Here is a 15,191-nt window from a genome sequence, read left to right as displayed (position 1 = left end):
GTGGGCTGGCTCAGAGAAGAAAGGAGCTGTCATGTCCCGAGGAGGAGCAGCAGGATGCGGCGCTGCCAAGCCCCAGGACCAGGGGTGGGCATGGATGGTCCTGCTGGCTGCAGTGGTGCTGCAGGCTCTGACACTGGGCTTCCCCTGCTGCATTGGGGTCTTCTTCACGGACCTCCAGCACGAGTTCCATGCCAGCAACAGCGAGACGTCGTGGTTCCCGTCCATCATGGTGGCCGTGCTGCACGGAGGGGGTGAGTAAAGCAGGGAATGGCCTCCTCCTCCTCCTCTTCCTCCTGTCCTTGTGCTGCTGGTGGGGGGATGTAACGAGGACACCTCTAGCATTTCATTAGGTGGGTAGTAGAAGGAACTAGGAGGTGGAGCAGATTGGCTGGTTGGCATTGCACAGCATCTCCCAGCCACTTGGATCCCGCAGTCCAAAGCTAAAGTGCCCAACAGATACCCTTCTGTAACTCCCACAGTCAACCAAGACCCTTTGTCAAAGAAAATTAATCCCTTTCTCAAGCCCAGCTTTTCCAGACCAGCAATAATAGAAAGTTGTTTCCCACAGCAGCTCCTTGAATAAGCTGGCATGTAGTGCTGGAGCTTGGGTGCTTTCTTGGTTCATCCTCTGTCCACTAGAGCACATCTCCTTCCATGTGCCACATGACAACTGGGTTCTTTGGGGCTGGAGAGGGGCCAAAAGCCAAGCTCCTTCCAAGCTGCCAACTGAGGCAGATTTAAAAGCAGCTCTTTGGGTGGTGGCAAGGAGCTCACACCCACTCAGGGTGGACAAGAGCAGGGCTGGATCAATGCAGAATGGGGTCAGGCGGCACCCTCTGGGTGGAGCGGGGGTTGTGCTATGATGTGGATTGTGGAGGGAATCACTGGGTTTTTTCCCCATCCACAAAGAAAATGTGGGAGCAGCACAGGACAGCAGTCTCCAATTGCACGCACAGATGGGGAGATTCTCTTCTACTTCTGCATAGAGGAGAAAAACAAATCCCCTGCAGCTCGAGGGCTTCCCAAGGAGTGGTCCGTGTTTCGGTGGCCCCTCCATGTGCAACTCCTGTGCTCATTTGATAAACAGATGACCCAAACCCCACCAGGCAAAGGAAGCAAAGTACCCAGTGTTGCCCCTGTATCCAAGCTGCTCCTGGAGTTCATACCTGCTCCCTTCCCATGCTGGTGAAAGTTGACACTACATTATATATTAAAAAAAAACAGGACCCAGGGTCATGCTGGTGTGAAGGCTGTGGCAGGTTCAGTCTCTCCTGTGCAGGACTTGGCTGAGATCCACCTGGCACGGAATTGAGATTTTGCACCTCAGCAGGAACAATTGGGTCCAGAATATCAAGGTGCAGATGGAAAGAGACTACGGGGGAAGCAAGAAGGGGAAAAATCCTCACTGCGAGTCAGCAGAAATGGAACAGTGTCCTTGGGGCTTCAAATTCCAACGCTTGTGGGCATTCCCTGTGCTGCCTGCCATCCCCTGTGGTCCTGCTGTGGTTAGTGGGAAGGATCCAGTTGGGACCTGCTGGTTCTGTGAAATGGTCTCAGGAGCAACTTGGTCCCAGCATATCCAGGAGGGACTCTGGCAGTATCCACAAGAAAGTATCAATTATCCAGTCATCTTTAATGAAGTAATTGTTGCGTAGGAAGCTGGAACTGCAATAAAAACTGATATAAATACAGCCCATTAATTGATCCAAAGGTTATAAATTACAGAAGGAAAGAATAGCCTCATGTTAATGATATCCACAATAGATTTTGTCAGGGCACAGCCAGAGGGTTGTACTTTCTGTGCCTGTTATGTCTCCTCTTGCATGCTGTTACAGCACAGGGGGGCTTGTTCTTGTTCCCCAGTAGCACAAAGCAGGAGTAACATGACCATAAACCAGGAAGGAAAAAAACAACAAAATAAACAGGTCAAAGCCCCCCTCTCAGGCCAAGCACGTATGGCTTTTGCTGCAGCTTCTGATCTCCTCTGCAGTGGGCCAGACTCTGATTCAGGTTCTCTGGTTACAGCCATCATCTCGGCACTTAAACCTTTCCCAAACTGCATCCTGCTGTCACTCGTGTCTCTTAAAGGAGCTTCTCTCTTTTCTTTGCCTTTATTCTTTTTAATTCAGAGGAACCAAAGGGGGGGGAAATAATATTTGCTGCAAAAATCAGTAAAGAGGGAGGGGAAATGGTCAGAGCAACCCGTTCTCAGGGTGGACAGTGCCGGGAGAAGATTCCATGCAGGAGAGCTGGCTGCAGCTCCACGGAGCTGTGGAAGGAAACAGGGAAGGGCACAGCACAAATAACAGCTCGTACGTCAGCCAAACATATCTCATTACCTGTGCTACCTTCCTAGGTAAAAGCCATTAATGATTATTTTGCTATAAAATCATTCAAGAGACCTCAGGATCCTACACCTGCCTCCAAAAGGGGATTTCAGGCCCTTACAGGTTCCTGCTCCTGGATATTCATGCACACGGAAGTTTCTGGACTCACACAAATGCAGCACTTTTGTTGATATTATTTTCGCAAAGGCAAGCACAAAAGCCCCAGGCAAGTGAGAAATAATGTTTGAAACACAGACAGCAAGTTACCAGGAACAAATAATGAAAAACCCTTACGGTTTTTAGAGCCAATCTCATTATTTTGGAGTGTTTAATTTATGCCTTCTGGCTACTTGGGTTGGTTGAACAGCAGTACCATCCTTAATGTCTTCAGCAGGAGGAAAACCAGTCACGTTTACAGGACACTTTTTCAAAGGCCAGTGAAGTCTGAGGTGAAAATCTCCCAAGCAGATCAAAATACAGACAGCTGCACTCCTAATTTAAATAATGTTCCACTGTTCACTTGACTGTATGGATTTTATTTCAAACCAGACATCGATTTAGGTCACAAATATGCGACAGGTTATTTTCTCTGCACTGACTGACTCCTCATTCTGCAGCTTGCAGTCATTTTGTATTTGCTTATATAACCTCAAGTGTTCAGAATTGGGGGGGGGGATCAATAAAATCTGGAAAATCTTGAAGGAACAGGAAAAGAAAGTCTGCCTTCAAATCCTCTTCTGCCGGAGCACACAGAGAGAAGCACATTCTTCCCACTGATGGTCTGCAGGTCTGAACTCATCTTTTCCTTCCCCAAAATTACGGCTGCTTAATTTCGTTAACAAACCAGTTATTTACCACAATCTCACGGAATTCAGCAAAAGTCCATTTCCAAGGGTTTTAATAAAGGCCATCACATCCTACTTGATGGCCGAAATGCCAGCAGATCTCAGGAACCTTTCCCTCAGCTAGCAAGTTGACCAAGCACTTGGGGGGATCAGGGAGTGTATTTTCTCTTCCTGGCTCCCCCAGCTACATAAAGCTGCTGGGACAACCCTCAGGGTCTCCAGACTAAATCATTTGACAACTGCAGCAATCCAGCAAAATATTTCCCTCCTCGCTGACTGCTTCCCTTTTTTCTTCCCTGCTTCCAGGGCCCCTCTGCAGCATCCTGGTGAAGCGGTTTGGCTGCAGGTTTGCAGTGATGCTGGGGGGGCTGCTCAGCGGGCTGGGAATGGTGTCCAGCTCCTTCTGCAAGTCCATCAGCCAGCTCTACCTCACGGCTGGGTTCATCACCGGTACGTGCCAGAGAGCAGCAGGAAAAGCCAGCTGTGTGCCTGCTGGGGGGAAGGGAACGGGGAGGGTCCCCACTAAGTGCTCACGTTTTTCCATTCATCTGGGGAAAAGGAGGACGCAACATCCCCCAGTGCAGCAGGAATCCTACAGCCACTAGGCTTGGCCCTCACACCCCTTTAATGCACTCATCCAAGCTCACTGTGAAATGCTTCCCTCTGGAAAAAGCTACAGGTCTCCAGAGGGCAAAATGGAGAGCACAGATGTCTGTTCCCTTTAGCAGCTTCTTGGCCTTTTGTCTTTCCGTAAAACTGGATTTTTTGGGGTTTTTTTTTGTTTTTTTTTCAATCTTGGAACATAATGTGTTGGGATAATGTCCTTCCCAGTTTCTCTGGGTTTATATTTCACCACTCCCAATCTGGGGAAATGTGGAGACAACTTTTTCTAACAAAAGACCATGTTGGTTTTGAACAGAAGTAACAGATGGGAACTTTTCCTTTCCAAATATTTCTCCTGTGTGACTGACGTTCAACTCTTGGTTTTTAATAACACAAGGAGATTAATTCCTTACTTTGGGACCAATCCTGGTGGATCTTGCAAGCTGAGCTGTGGCCACGGCATAGAGAGAAAAACAAGCAACTCCCTGAGCCCTGATGAAAGTGTCAGGAAAGCAGCACTGCTTGTTGCATGTGGTACCAAACCCAAGTTTTTAATGAACAATTCCATAACAACTTTAGGAATGGCAACACGGCCCAGAAAAATGTCAGTTAGGTCAGTATATTTACCATACCCAAGTAGTTTACAACTTTACTACACAAGTAGTTTAATTTACACACCACATCCTTCTCCATTCCTGGTGTGGGTTTCTGAGTATTAATCAACCCCTGAGGGCTGTGCAACCTGACAGGTGAGGAGATGCTTCAGTGGCAGATGAAATCACCTGTGGGTACACCCTGAATTTGGGCTGTTTTCACCCTTTAAGACAACACAGAGGGATCACATGTAGTCATTTACCCTTTTATTCCCACCTTTAGGTCTGGGATCGTGTTTCAGCTTCCAGGCAGGGGTGACTGTGCTGGGCTACTACTTTGTGAGGTGGCGAACCCTGGCCAACGCCATGGCCTCCACCGGCGTCTCCCTCGGCTTCACCCTGTGGCCGCTGCTGTCCCAGTACCTGCTGGATGAGATGGGCTGGAGAAACACCTTCCTCATCTTTGGAGGAATCCTCCTGAACTGCTGTGTTTGTGGAGCCATCATGAGACCCATCGTGCCACTTCCACAGCCGCCCAAGCCTGGAGAGGATCCAGGCAGCAGAGCAGAGGAGGCACCGCTGTCCAACGGGGCGCCTCCTCCCCACCCCGTGCTCCAGCAGCACGCCAGAAGGACAACGTGCCTCCAGGTGCTGCAGAAGTACCTGGCTTTTGACATCTTCTGCCAGAACAAAGGTTACCGGATTTACACTATTGGAGTGACCTGGATGATGATGGGGTTTGGGCTGCCCCACGTCTACCTCGTGCCTTACGCCATCCACAGCGGGGTGGAGGAGCACAGGGCAGCTCTCCTTATCTCTGTCATCGGCTTCATCAACATCTTCATCCGCCCCCTCATGGGGCTGCTCTCGGGACACAGGGTCTTCACGGGGAGGCGCACCTACCTGTTCAGCCTGGCCGCGCTCCTCTGCGGGCTGAGCAACTTCATCTGCATCATTTCAGCCGAGTTCAGAGTCCTCATCCTCTACTGCGTCATCCTCAGCATCGCCATGAGCGGGATTGGGGCACTGGTCTTCCAGGTGCTGATGGATGTGGTGGAGATGGACAGGTTTTCCAGCGCCCTGGGGCTCTTCACCGTCCTGGAGAGCATCACTGTCCTCATCGGGCCCCCACTCACAGGTGAGAGAAGCTTTGAAAGGAAAAAGCTGGAGGGAAAATGGTAGGTTTGGAACCGGTGGCAAGTGTTTGGGAGCTTAAAAAAGGGGAATAAAGGAGTTTCCAAACTTATGCAGGCAGGTGAGTTGTGCAAAAGGAGCAATATAAAAAGGAAGGTAGGCAAGGAACGATCAGCCCCTTCTGTCAGCTGAAGGAGGGTCATTTCTGCAGCTGCATCAACAGCAGGCAGTGAAAAAAATACTCACGTGGTAAGCTGTTTGACAGGAATGGGAGCAATGAGAGCTTTTTTCCACTGAGAGGCAAGAAGCAGAGAGGAATTACTGTGGTAGGATCTTGGTGTCTGTGAAGCGTTTCACTGCTTTGTCAGTTTGCATTGTTTTATCCACAAAGTCTCAGGGAACTGGGAACATCCCACTAAACAAATTAACTGATCAGAATTATTACCAGTCTTACATTACTCAAAAGCCTTATAGTAAAAGCTTCTGTTTGCCCTTCTTTCCAAGTTCTGGAGCATATTAATTTTTCTCTGGAGACAAGAAAGGAGCTAGTTATGACCCTCAATCCAATAAATTATTCACAGTTCACTCCAAATGCCACTAAGTGACCTGTCCAAGATGCACCTGCTCCTGCAGTACAGCAGCAAATTCAAAAGACTAACAAACAAATGTCAACCTGAGCATGAATCCTCACTTCAGGCTTTAGTTCTCCTCTCTAGGCAATGAACTGTCGATATTCAGCAGGAAAATACTGTCTGGTCCAATAATGTGATGGTGACATGCACCATATTTCATGGTATTCCCCCTGGTGTCAGTCACTTTTCTCAAAGAGCAAAGAAGGTCCTTTTTTGGGCATCTCTGATGGGAGGGGCAGATGAGCAAAACAAAGCACAGTAAAAGCAGCACCATTTCTATCTGAAGTCCTAAAGTCTGCTACAGAAAAGTGCACTCTGAAAAGAAATGTCACCAATCTTTACTGAAAAACACAGGCAATTAAAACATTATTCCAATATTTCTATATAAATAAGCAGCTTACACAAGGCTTCATATATTTGAGCCGGGTATTGCCTTTCATCTCAAACATTTGTGTTAAACTACTCATTTGATATATCAGACTTCTAAATGGTTTATATTTACGTTTATATTGAGGTTGCTTAATGTAAGTCATAATCTTGCTGTGCTGTGAATTTTCTTCTCCCTCATTACACAGTATTAGGGACAGTTGTTCAGCTTAGAGACCCTAATGTGTAAATTTTTGAGATATTTCTCAATATAGTTTTTCTGTTTTCTGATCTAGGATGTAACAGGGTGATTAATTCCAAAATCCAGTGAGTGGCAGTGGCACAGGGGTTCTCGACTGGGTAAACTAAATGAATCAGCAGGTTGGGGGAAAATTACAATTTCCTTTCTTTTCTGATTTCTATGTGTATTGAGAAATACTTTCAACAGAAGCAGAAACATCACCTGAATGGTGACCACAAAAAAACTCCAAACCGAACAACCCCTAGAATTTAGAGAACTTAACACATCAGAGAATGCTTATCTTTTGTATATGGCAATTTAAAGTTTAACACTGGTGTAAATTTATGCCTTTAGTGTGCATCTTCTCTTTGGCTTCTATTTCAGGTCTCTTGGTGGACATAACCAGTGATTTCCGCTATGTCTTCTACACCTCCAGCTTCTTCCTGATCTCCTCTGCATTATTCATGGGGCTCAGCTTCTGTGCTCTGGATAAAAAAACAAAACTGAGAGAGGCTTCCAAAGGACCTTTGAGTAATCCCTCCAGATACCCTTACAGCGAAACACCAAGCGATCCACAGGCTGAAAGCCAACCCCCTCCAGCAGTCGTGTACGTCACCAGCATATGAAAATAGAGTAAAGAAGGGAAGAAAAGAGCAACGCAATGATGTGGTCTGGACAAAGCTACCCATGGCCCAGCACTGATGGCAGATGGGAAAAAAAAATCATCTGCTTTCCACTGCTGTCATCTTCCTTCTGCACTTCTACTCCCAGGGGCCGTGTCAGGCTCCAAGAGAAGGATCCAGACCATGGGATGAACCCCGAACCCAGCACCAGCCAAGGAGATGAAGGACAGAGAGATCTGTGCTCTCCTAAAGCAAACCATGGGACAACAGCCACGGAAGGAGACAAAAAGCTGTGTCAGTTCAGCTGGGTTAAGTCACTGCCTGTAAGAAATTTAAGGAATTTCACATGCCTGTTTCAGTTGGAAGTGCTGGACAATATGGATTAATGGCTATGCACAAGGGTAGTCCTTTCACTTGTAATTTTGGTGCACAAGTATCCTGGTTGCTTCCCATGCTGCAGGTGGCAAGACAAACACTTTCTACAGGAGGAGTGGGATTATTCCCCACATTTCTAAATATTATCTGAAAGCAGCTGCGCGGGTTGCAGAACTCAGACAAGTCTCTAGTAAGATCAATTATTTTCTCCTACAAGGTATATACACGAGTTCTTCATGCCAAAGGCAGTTTCAAAGCCTGAAAGGTTCAATTCCAGAGCATCAAAAAGAAAAAAGAAAAAACACCAAAACTTGGAGTGCCTGCTTTGTATAACTAGTGATATCTCAAGTGCTGCTTGATATATCATAAAAGAGGATTCATGGCTTGTGTAAACACACTTCAGCATTGCCTGGAACCCATCTGGGGGGGGAGAGCAAAGGTGCTACCATACCTAAGAATAAGTGTTTGCCTCCTTGTACAGGGTCAAATTCAAAGCAACTGTGGATATGAATTCAACTCTTTAGTCTTAGATTGTCAGACTTAATTGCACCAGCATGCTCATTATAGAGAACTTTGTACAAGCGTAACTTATATTTCCTGTAAGCACAAGCAAAACTTACAAAGAAATCTGTGGGGGAAGGTATACTGAGGAAAGCCAGTGTTGCTAACTTTCTTTTCCTTACAGCCTTGACTGCAAGTGGCTTTTCCTGCTCCATTCCCAGGAGTTTGGCTTCTCACTGCTCAGGTGGTGGCTGCATCAGCCTCAGCATCAGCTGGAGGTGCAAACTGTTCATAATCTGTATAGTTCCTGATCCAACAGATGCAGGTAAGAGCTCACGGAACACAGCAAGTGAAAATTACTCAACACGTTAAGAGCCATCAGAAAGATGGGAGCATAAAATGGGAGTGAAACGGAAGAAGGAACAGCTGTCAACTGAAGTACAGTGCTTACCCTGAGACCTGTGATATCAAACTCAACTGCAGTGCCCTCTCTAAGAGCTGCCATGACTGATTCCTACCGACAAACCCACAGTTTTCATTACAGCTCCCCAGATCAAACAAGCCAACCAACCAAAAATCTGAGTGAAACCACTGGAAAACTGACCCCAAGATCTTCAGAGGCTACAGTGGCTTCACAGCCGGCCTTACATGGAGGAGGTATCAGCCCTTCAGAAGGATTCCTGCTTCTACAGCTCAGTATCTCCGCTCTAGGATTATGGAGCCAGTAGACTTTGCATTTCTTGATCAAACCCATACTTAAATAAGATAATTAGTAGGAGATATCCATATCTCATCTCTCATCAAGTGTGTTTATTAACTTATGTAATGCTTACGTGGTCCATAACTACGAAGTAAACAGGGACTGGCGCTTCTCAGCTTGCCAAAACAGACTGTTGTACATTCCTAGGAAAATGATGGGGCTTTCTCCCTGCCAAAAAACAATGAAGAAGGATCAAGTCCCAAATCTCTTCTAGCTATTGCAAATAAAGAGCTAAGCAGCTGAACAGATTGACATCTTTTCTGTGTGTAATTCTTAAATTGTAAATTCTCTTCACCTTTCTACATTCCCTTTCTGTTTTCTTACAGAAATATGGGGTTATATGGACCCAAATCCTCCCCCCACCACAAACGTCCTATGCAAAATAGGTAAGATATGGTGAAAGCTACGACCCATCAAAATTTAGCACAGGAAAACAAAGGTTAGTTGAAGGAGCAAGGGAATGCAGCTCCTGCTTGGAGCAACTGCTCTACCTGCAATTCTTTATCTCTGGATGGCTCATGAGAAAGGACATGTACAGTCTGTGCTTCCTTGAAAGGGAGGACAAAATAACAGGTACTCCCAAAGTGAAGCTGACACAGAGATCAGCTCCTCCTACCCCCACACCAAAGAAAACTGGTTTGACTATTTCTTAGCTGTGCACAGAAATGCAAGGATGGAAAGTCAGGGGAGTGCTTGCTAGAAATGCTTTTTGATACTCCCAGACTCATCACTGGGGTCACTGGGGCTTATTCGCAGAGCCAGAGAGGTGTTTCTGGTAAGAAGAGCAATAAATTCGTAAATCCATCATTTTAACGTTTCTCAGCTTGTTGACTACAACCTTTCTAACAGCCCTACAGAACTTAAGCTACCTGAAAACAGGGTTGTCACCCCTGGTTACCTTCCACAGACCTTTTAGAAGTAATCTACAACCCCCAGGTTGGAACCAAATCCTGCACAGAGAAGAGGTAGCTCTTTAGGCTGTGTTTCCACAGGTGAATTAAGATGTCTGAGCTGCCATAGCAGAGAAAACAAAAGTGCGAGGTGCATCTTTCCTTGCTGAAATGAAACATTCACCAGGAAGTTCACACTGAAATACTGCCAGATGGCAATCCTTAAAAGCCTTAAATACTCTGCCAATGTAATATGTGGAAAATATTAATATTTGCATTTAATGTGGATATTATTTATTTATATTTAATATCAATAAACCCCAAATAAAAGTCACAGTAAACTTACACACTTTAAAAAAACCTCAGAATTGCAGAATCACTTGACTTAAGATCTTGGCTTGCTGTTTGCAGACCTGGCTCGTAGCGGTAAGAAAATAAAAAACTAATAGAAATGAAAATTCCCTGAATTCTGCCTTTGGTGTGCTATCTACCCAGGCTATACTAGTCCACACTGTGCAAACTACTCCAGCAAACAGCAAGTGCTTGGAGCATTCAGACCATTAAATTATACAGCCAATACTGGGTGAGTAAATGCAGTACTTATAAAGAGAAGTAATAGGATTTTTGCTCTTTACACACAGTTCCCCCTCCATTAGTCAATCCCAGTATTGCTCTGTTTGTGTTGACTGACTCCCCTGTGTTTGCTTTCTCTGCTCCTGCTTTCTCACATTACTCATTCACTTTCTACTTAATGACAGATGTGGCTTTAAAGTATGTCAACACTTACCACTTACAAAGGCACACATTAGAAGAGATTTGTTACTAGAGCAGCAAAACATTCTAACATAGACATAGTCCGTAGCACCTTTGCTGATAATTTTCATACATATATATATATACACAAATATATATATGTATATATACACATAAATAGGTACTGACTTCAGAGGATAATTATGCTAAAAGCTGAAGTTGCCAGCACAGGCCTGGTTTAACCTTTTGTATCAGGTACAAATAAATAATTTCACTTTCCCTGTCTTCCCATGCTGTTACTACGTTAAAATATTTAGCATAGCTGCATTCAGTGCAGCTTCTTTGCCCATCCTTCTACAGAATGTGGTCACGGGCAGGTATTTTGTGCCCCCAGCTGTGTGGTAGGAGAGGTTTCTCAGCCCAGCACTCTTGTCACTGGTGCCATGAGTTTGGTGGGTCGGCGCACGTTCGGTTTGCTGTATGTGAAAATCAATTGCTCTTGAGATAACAAAAAAAGACAACACGTACTGTACTCACAGCCTGTTCCCTCCTTATCCACAGAAGAACCTCTGTGCATATAATTGCTTCAATAAAAGCAATGCAAATTTCTGAAAGTCCAACTCCCTGCACCCCCCCCCCCAAGTTTATGATGTTTATGAACTCTTACCATATATATTTACATGAATCACATCTGAACCCAGTTGCAACAGGTAAAATCCCGGTGGTTCCACTGAACTGTGTTAGTTCAGAACCAGAGAATTGCTCTGCTCTGTGGCCCTTGTAAACCAGGGTGGAATCACCTGCATCGGTGTTAATTCACTCCCTGGCTTTGCTTCTTTTTTTTTTTTTTTTCCAGGTAGTTTATCTCACTGGGCGTGTATTGCACCCTGGTTTTACCTTTCCCCCTCAGCTTCTAATCCTTTTGTCTTTTACAAAAGGAAAAAATAAAAAATCCGTTTTCTTTGTCCTTCTTTAGTCTTGGAGATGCAATCCCATATTTAAACTGGAACGTGCAGCACCCCCACAGCTTACAGGAAGGAGAGTAGGAATGGGATTGAGCAGGAAAACATATAAACATATGAAAAGTCTTTGAGTGATTAACTGGGGAGTGAGGAAGGGTCAGCTCCTTTCCAGAGCAAAGCTTTGCCGTATAACGAAACACAGTGAAACACCACGACACAGGATCATTCATTTTTATATATTTATGTATACATATATATTTGTATACATTATATAGTTTATATGTTATTAATTTATGTCTAGGGGAGGAGGAACCGCGCCCCCCCCACACCTGAGGGGAGCGGACCTGCCCCGCCCGCCCACAAAATGGCGGCCGCCCCGCCCCTCCTGCGGGAGAGGCTCCCGCCGTGCCACGCCCACAAGATGGCGGGCAGCGGAGCTTCCTGGCCGCCCTGGGGCTGCCGGTTTGTCCCCATCCCACGGGACACCCGGCCCCTGAACTGCCCGTGATCGGCACTGCCCGGAGTTCCAGGGGAACGGGGAGCCCATCGAGGTGTCCCACAGGCGGGCCCGCGATGGAGCTGGGGCGGCTGGAGTACCTGCAGGCGCTCGTCACCGAGTTCCAGGTGACGGACAGCCCAGGTAACAAACACCGCTGCTCGCTCGCTCCCCTCACGTTGAGTGTTTCCTCACACAACTGACGCTTCTCCATTGCAGAGGCCAAGGAGCAGGTGCTGGCGAACCTGGCCAACTTCGCCTACGATCCCAAAAACTACGAGTACCTGCGGCAGCTCCAGGTGCTGGATCTGTTCCTGGATATGCTCACCGAGGACAACGAGACCCTGGTGGAGTTTGCCATTGGTAAGGGCTGCCCCGAACACCCTCAGCTGGCACCTGCCTGGCGGGTCAGGGGGCACCAGGCCACACACCTGGTTTGGTGGTTAATCCCCCCGAAAAAATAAATATGCTGATAAAGCCTCGTTTAGTGCAGAATGTGTGGAATAGGGACAGAAATCAGAGGCAGGTATGTCCCCTCCCTTTCCTGATAGAGCTTAATGAAGACACTTTCTGAAAGGAGTTTGGGGTTTTTCCCCCCAGACTGTAAGTAAACACTACCTGATTGACTTTTTACTGAAATCTCTCCTATAGAGAAGCAATAATTAATACATAAATTTTGCCAGGTATATTGTACAGGTCCAGCATTACCGTTCTACTATTGACAGCTGGTCTTCTAGAATACTTACTTCACCTTTTTTAATAAATTCTCTGAGAAACTGCCTTATTGTGATTTTTTTATGGTCTGAACATAAGCTAAGGGGCCAGATCCTGTGAGGGATTCTATGAGATGATAATAAATATACTTGAATTTTAAGGTTTGTGGCTTTGCTCAGAGTTTCAAGTCCAAACATTCTGTGCCTCTTGCCCAACACTGTTATGTCCGTTCTCTGGTTTTCTGAAACACATGCAGTAAACTGCTGGCTTGTATCCTGTTAGGGATAAGCGATCCTGGAATCATTCTGTGGAAGCAGTTATGTGCAGCAGTAACAGTGCCCTCTAATGACACACAAGAGGAGGAATGTGCTGGTGGAAGATCTCTGGAAAGCATCAACAAAACACGGCCTAGGGAGCCGTTAAGAGTTTTCCATCCAAACCTCACAGAAAATCTGGATACTTATTTCTGTTAGGACAAGCTTGAATTTGAATCTTACTGTGACAAAGGCCAGGGTGGGGAGAGCTTGCCTCGTCAGACCCTTCATTCTGCCGTTTCAGGTGGTCTTTGTAACCTGTGCCTGGATAAAACTAACAAAGAGTACATCCTGGAGGCCAACGGGGTGGAACCCATCATCAACTGCCTGTCCAGCCCCAACGAGGAGACCGTGGTGTCGGCTGTCACCACGCTGATGTTCCTCACCACGCCGCAGTCCCGGCACCAGACCACGGCCCTGCCCGTGGTGGAGTGCATGCTCCGCTTCTCCCTCTCGGCCAACAGACGGCTCAGCAACCTGGCAACCCTCTTCCTGGAGGATTACTGCTCCCCCCCGCAGGTGGAGGAGGCCAGGAACCTCAGCAAACACACGGCGGTGGGGATCCCCCTCCCCAAGGACTGAAGCTGTTTGAGAGGGAAACCGCCCTCTGTTCTCACGTTCTGCTCAGCGGGTCAGGAGCGTGTCAAACACATTAAAGAGGGAAGCTGGTCCCACCAGCACTGGGGTTTAGTTAACAAAGGTGATGGTGCAGCACTGCCATGGCAGCTGGGCCGAGCACGCAGCTAAAACTGCCAGCAAATATTTAAAATAAAGCAGGTCATGGCTGTTGGAGAGCAGTTTGCCAAGTGCAGCCCAGCACTCAGCTTGCACAAATAACCCTTCCCAGCAGCAGGGGGTTTTCTGCTTGGGTTATTGAGCAGCTTATATCCCCTCCAGTTCCTGGCTGATTTTGCTGCAGCTCTCCCCTTCAGTGTCAATGACAACTGACACGGAGTGTCATCTCAAATGACTTCAAAATGCCACAGAAATTTATTCCTCCTGCAGAGAAAGAAGGTGTTTTCCTGCCCTGGCAGTTCACCATCTTTCTCCATCCCTGTGGAACTAGTTATGCCACCCTCTCATCGTGGCATAGGCACCTGAGTCACTGCACAGGGCAAGCTGTAACTATTCTTTAAATCAAAAAGTGGAAAGTTGTTTTTCTTTCATTACCATTGGTGAGGAAGGTGAAGATTTTAAAAAAAAAAAAGGCTCACAGCAGTCTGGCTCATGAGAGATGCTGTCTTGTAAAACCTTCTCTTAATAAAACATTAACTTGAATGCTGTGTAATCAGTTCTGTATGAGCTCATAAATATTTCTCTGCAGCATTTGCAGCCTTTGCCCACTCTTACTCAAGCACATGGGCCAGAAATCGAGGCCAGCTTGGTCTCCTTTCATGATCAGCCAATGAGGCAAGAGAAAACCCAAAAGCCAGGGTGGCTAAATACATAAAATTTAGAAGGTTTGGCTGTTGAGCCCAGTGCCCCCTGACAGACACCCACGCTGTGTCTGCTCAAGTTTCAAGAGCTTTCCTTCTTCCTCTTTTTTTCCTCCTCTCCACCCACAGACAGCGCAAACCAAACAGGAGTGAGGTTAAACACACACACAAAAATCCAACCAACCCACAGCTGCTTGTGTTTTACAGTTTCTCTTCTCCAACAGCAAACACCCAAATGCTACAGAGGTGAACTGAGTGCAGAGGAATCTTCCAGAAACCCGGGGACAGCCAGCTCTGTACCAAGTCTGACAGGGGCAGCTCACTAGTCGTTATAACTGACCCCGAGGTGATGGTGCTCCCTGGCTCCTGGGAATGGGTTTCCCTGGCACTGGGAAGGGCACAGCATCCCCTTCCTGCCCTACTGCCTGCGCTTGCTTTCCAGGATGGCCTTCCAGTTGTCCGCCCAGGAGAGCAGGCGCCGGCGCGGGGCCGGCAGCTGGACGTGCCTGTTGTGGCAGCAGGTGAACAGGATGTGCTCCCAGCTCGGGTTCGGTTCTGCGCCTGGGGAGGGAAAAGGGGAAAACTGGAGTCAGCTGGGGGTGACTCCCCGACCAACAGCCGACGAT

General features: G+C 46.9%; 3 protein-coding genes across 3 annotated transcripts in view; 2 read left to right on the top strand and 1 right to left on the bottom strand.

Annotated features, from left to right (window-relative positions):
- On the top strand, positions 1-7,690 carry SLC16A5 (solute carrier family 16 member 5). Its single transcript, XM_027895616.1, has 4 exons — positions 1-251; positions 3,479-3,622; positions 4,652-5,506; positions 7,126-7,690. The coding sequence occupies exons 1-4, from the start codon at positions 32-34 to the stop codon at positions 7,365-7,367; spliced, it is 1,461 nt and encodes a 486-aa protein (XP_027751417.1). The 5' UTR covers positions 1-31; the 3' UTR covers positions 7,368-7,690.
- A 4,450-nt stretch (positions 7,691-12,140) lies between these two features.
- On the top strand, positions 12,141-14,323 carry ARMC7 (armadillo repeat containing 7). The gene is made up of 3 exons (XM_027895615.1): positions 12,141-12,229; positions 12,321-12,464; positions 13,374-14,323. Exons 2-3 carry the CDS (start codon positions 12,422-12,424, stop codon positions 13,709-13,711), a joined length of 381 nt encoding a protein of 126 aa, XP_027751416.1. The 5' UTR covers positions 12,141-12,229; positions 12,321-12,421; the 3' UTR covers positions 13,712-14,323.
- Positions 14,324-14,400: 77 nt separating this feature from the next.
- Positions 14,401-15,191, bottom strand: part of NT5C (5', 3'-nucleotidase, cytosolic) — a 6,844-nt gene continuing 6,053 nt past the window's right edge. Inside the window, exon 5 of the mRNA XM_027895617.1 lies at positions 14,401-15,126. Coding sequence (XP_027751418.1) covers positions 14,984-15,126 — 143 coding nt within the window. The 3' untranslated portion in view covers positions 14,401-14,983. The remainder of the gene's footprint in view (positions 15,127-15,191) is intronic.

Source organism: Empidonax traillii, unplaced genomic scaffold, assembly GCF_003031625.1.
Source record: "Empidonax traillii isolate 1590-97213 ecotype Southwest subspecies unplaced genomic scaffold, ASM303162v1 scaffold462:size771534, whole genome shotgun sequence".
In the NCBI taxonomy this organism is placed as follows: domain Eukaryota; kingdom Metazoa; phylum Chordata; class Aves; order Passeriformes; family Tyrannidae; genus Empidonax; species Empidonax traillii.
Note: the sequence above shows the minus strand (reverse complement) of the source record. Positions and strands in the feature narration are given on the sequence as shown.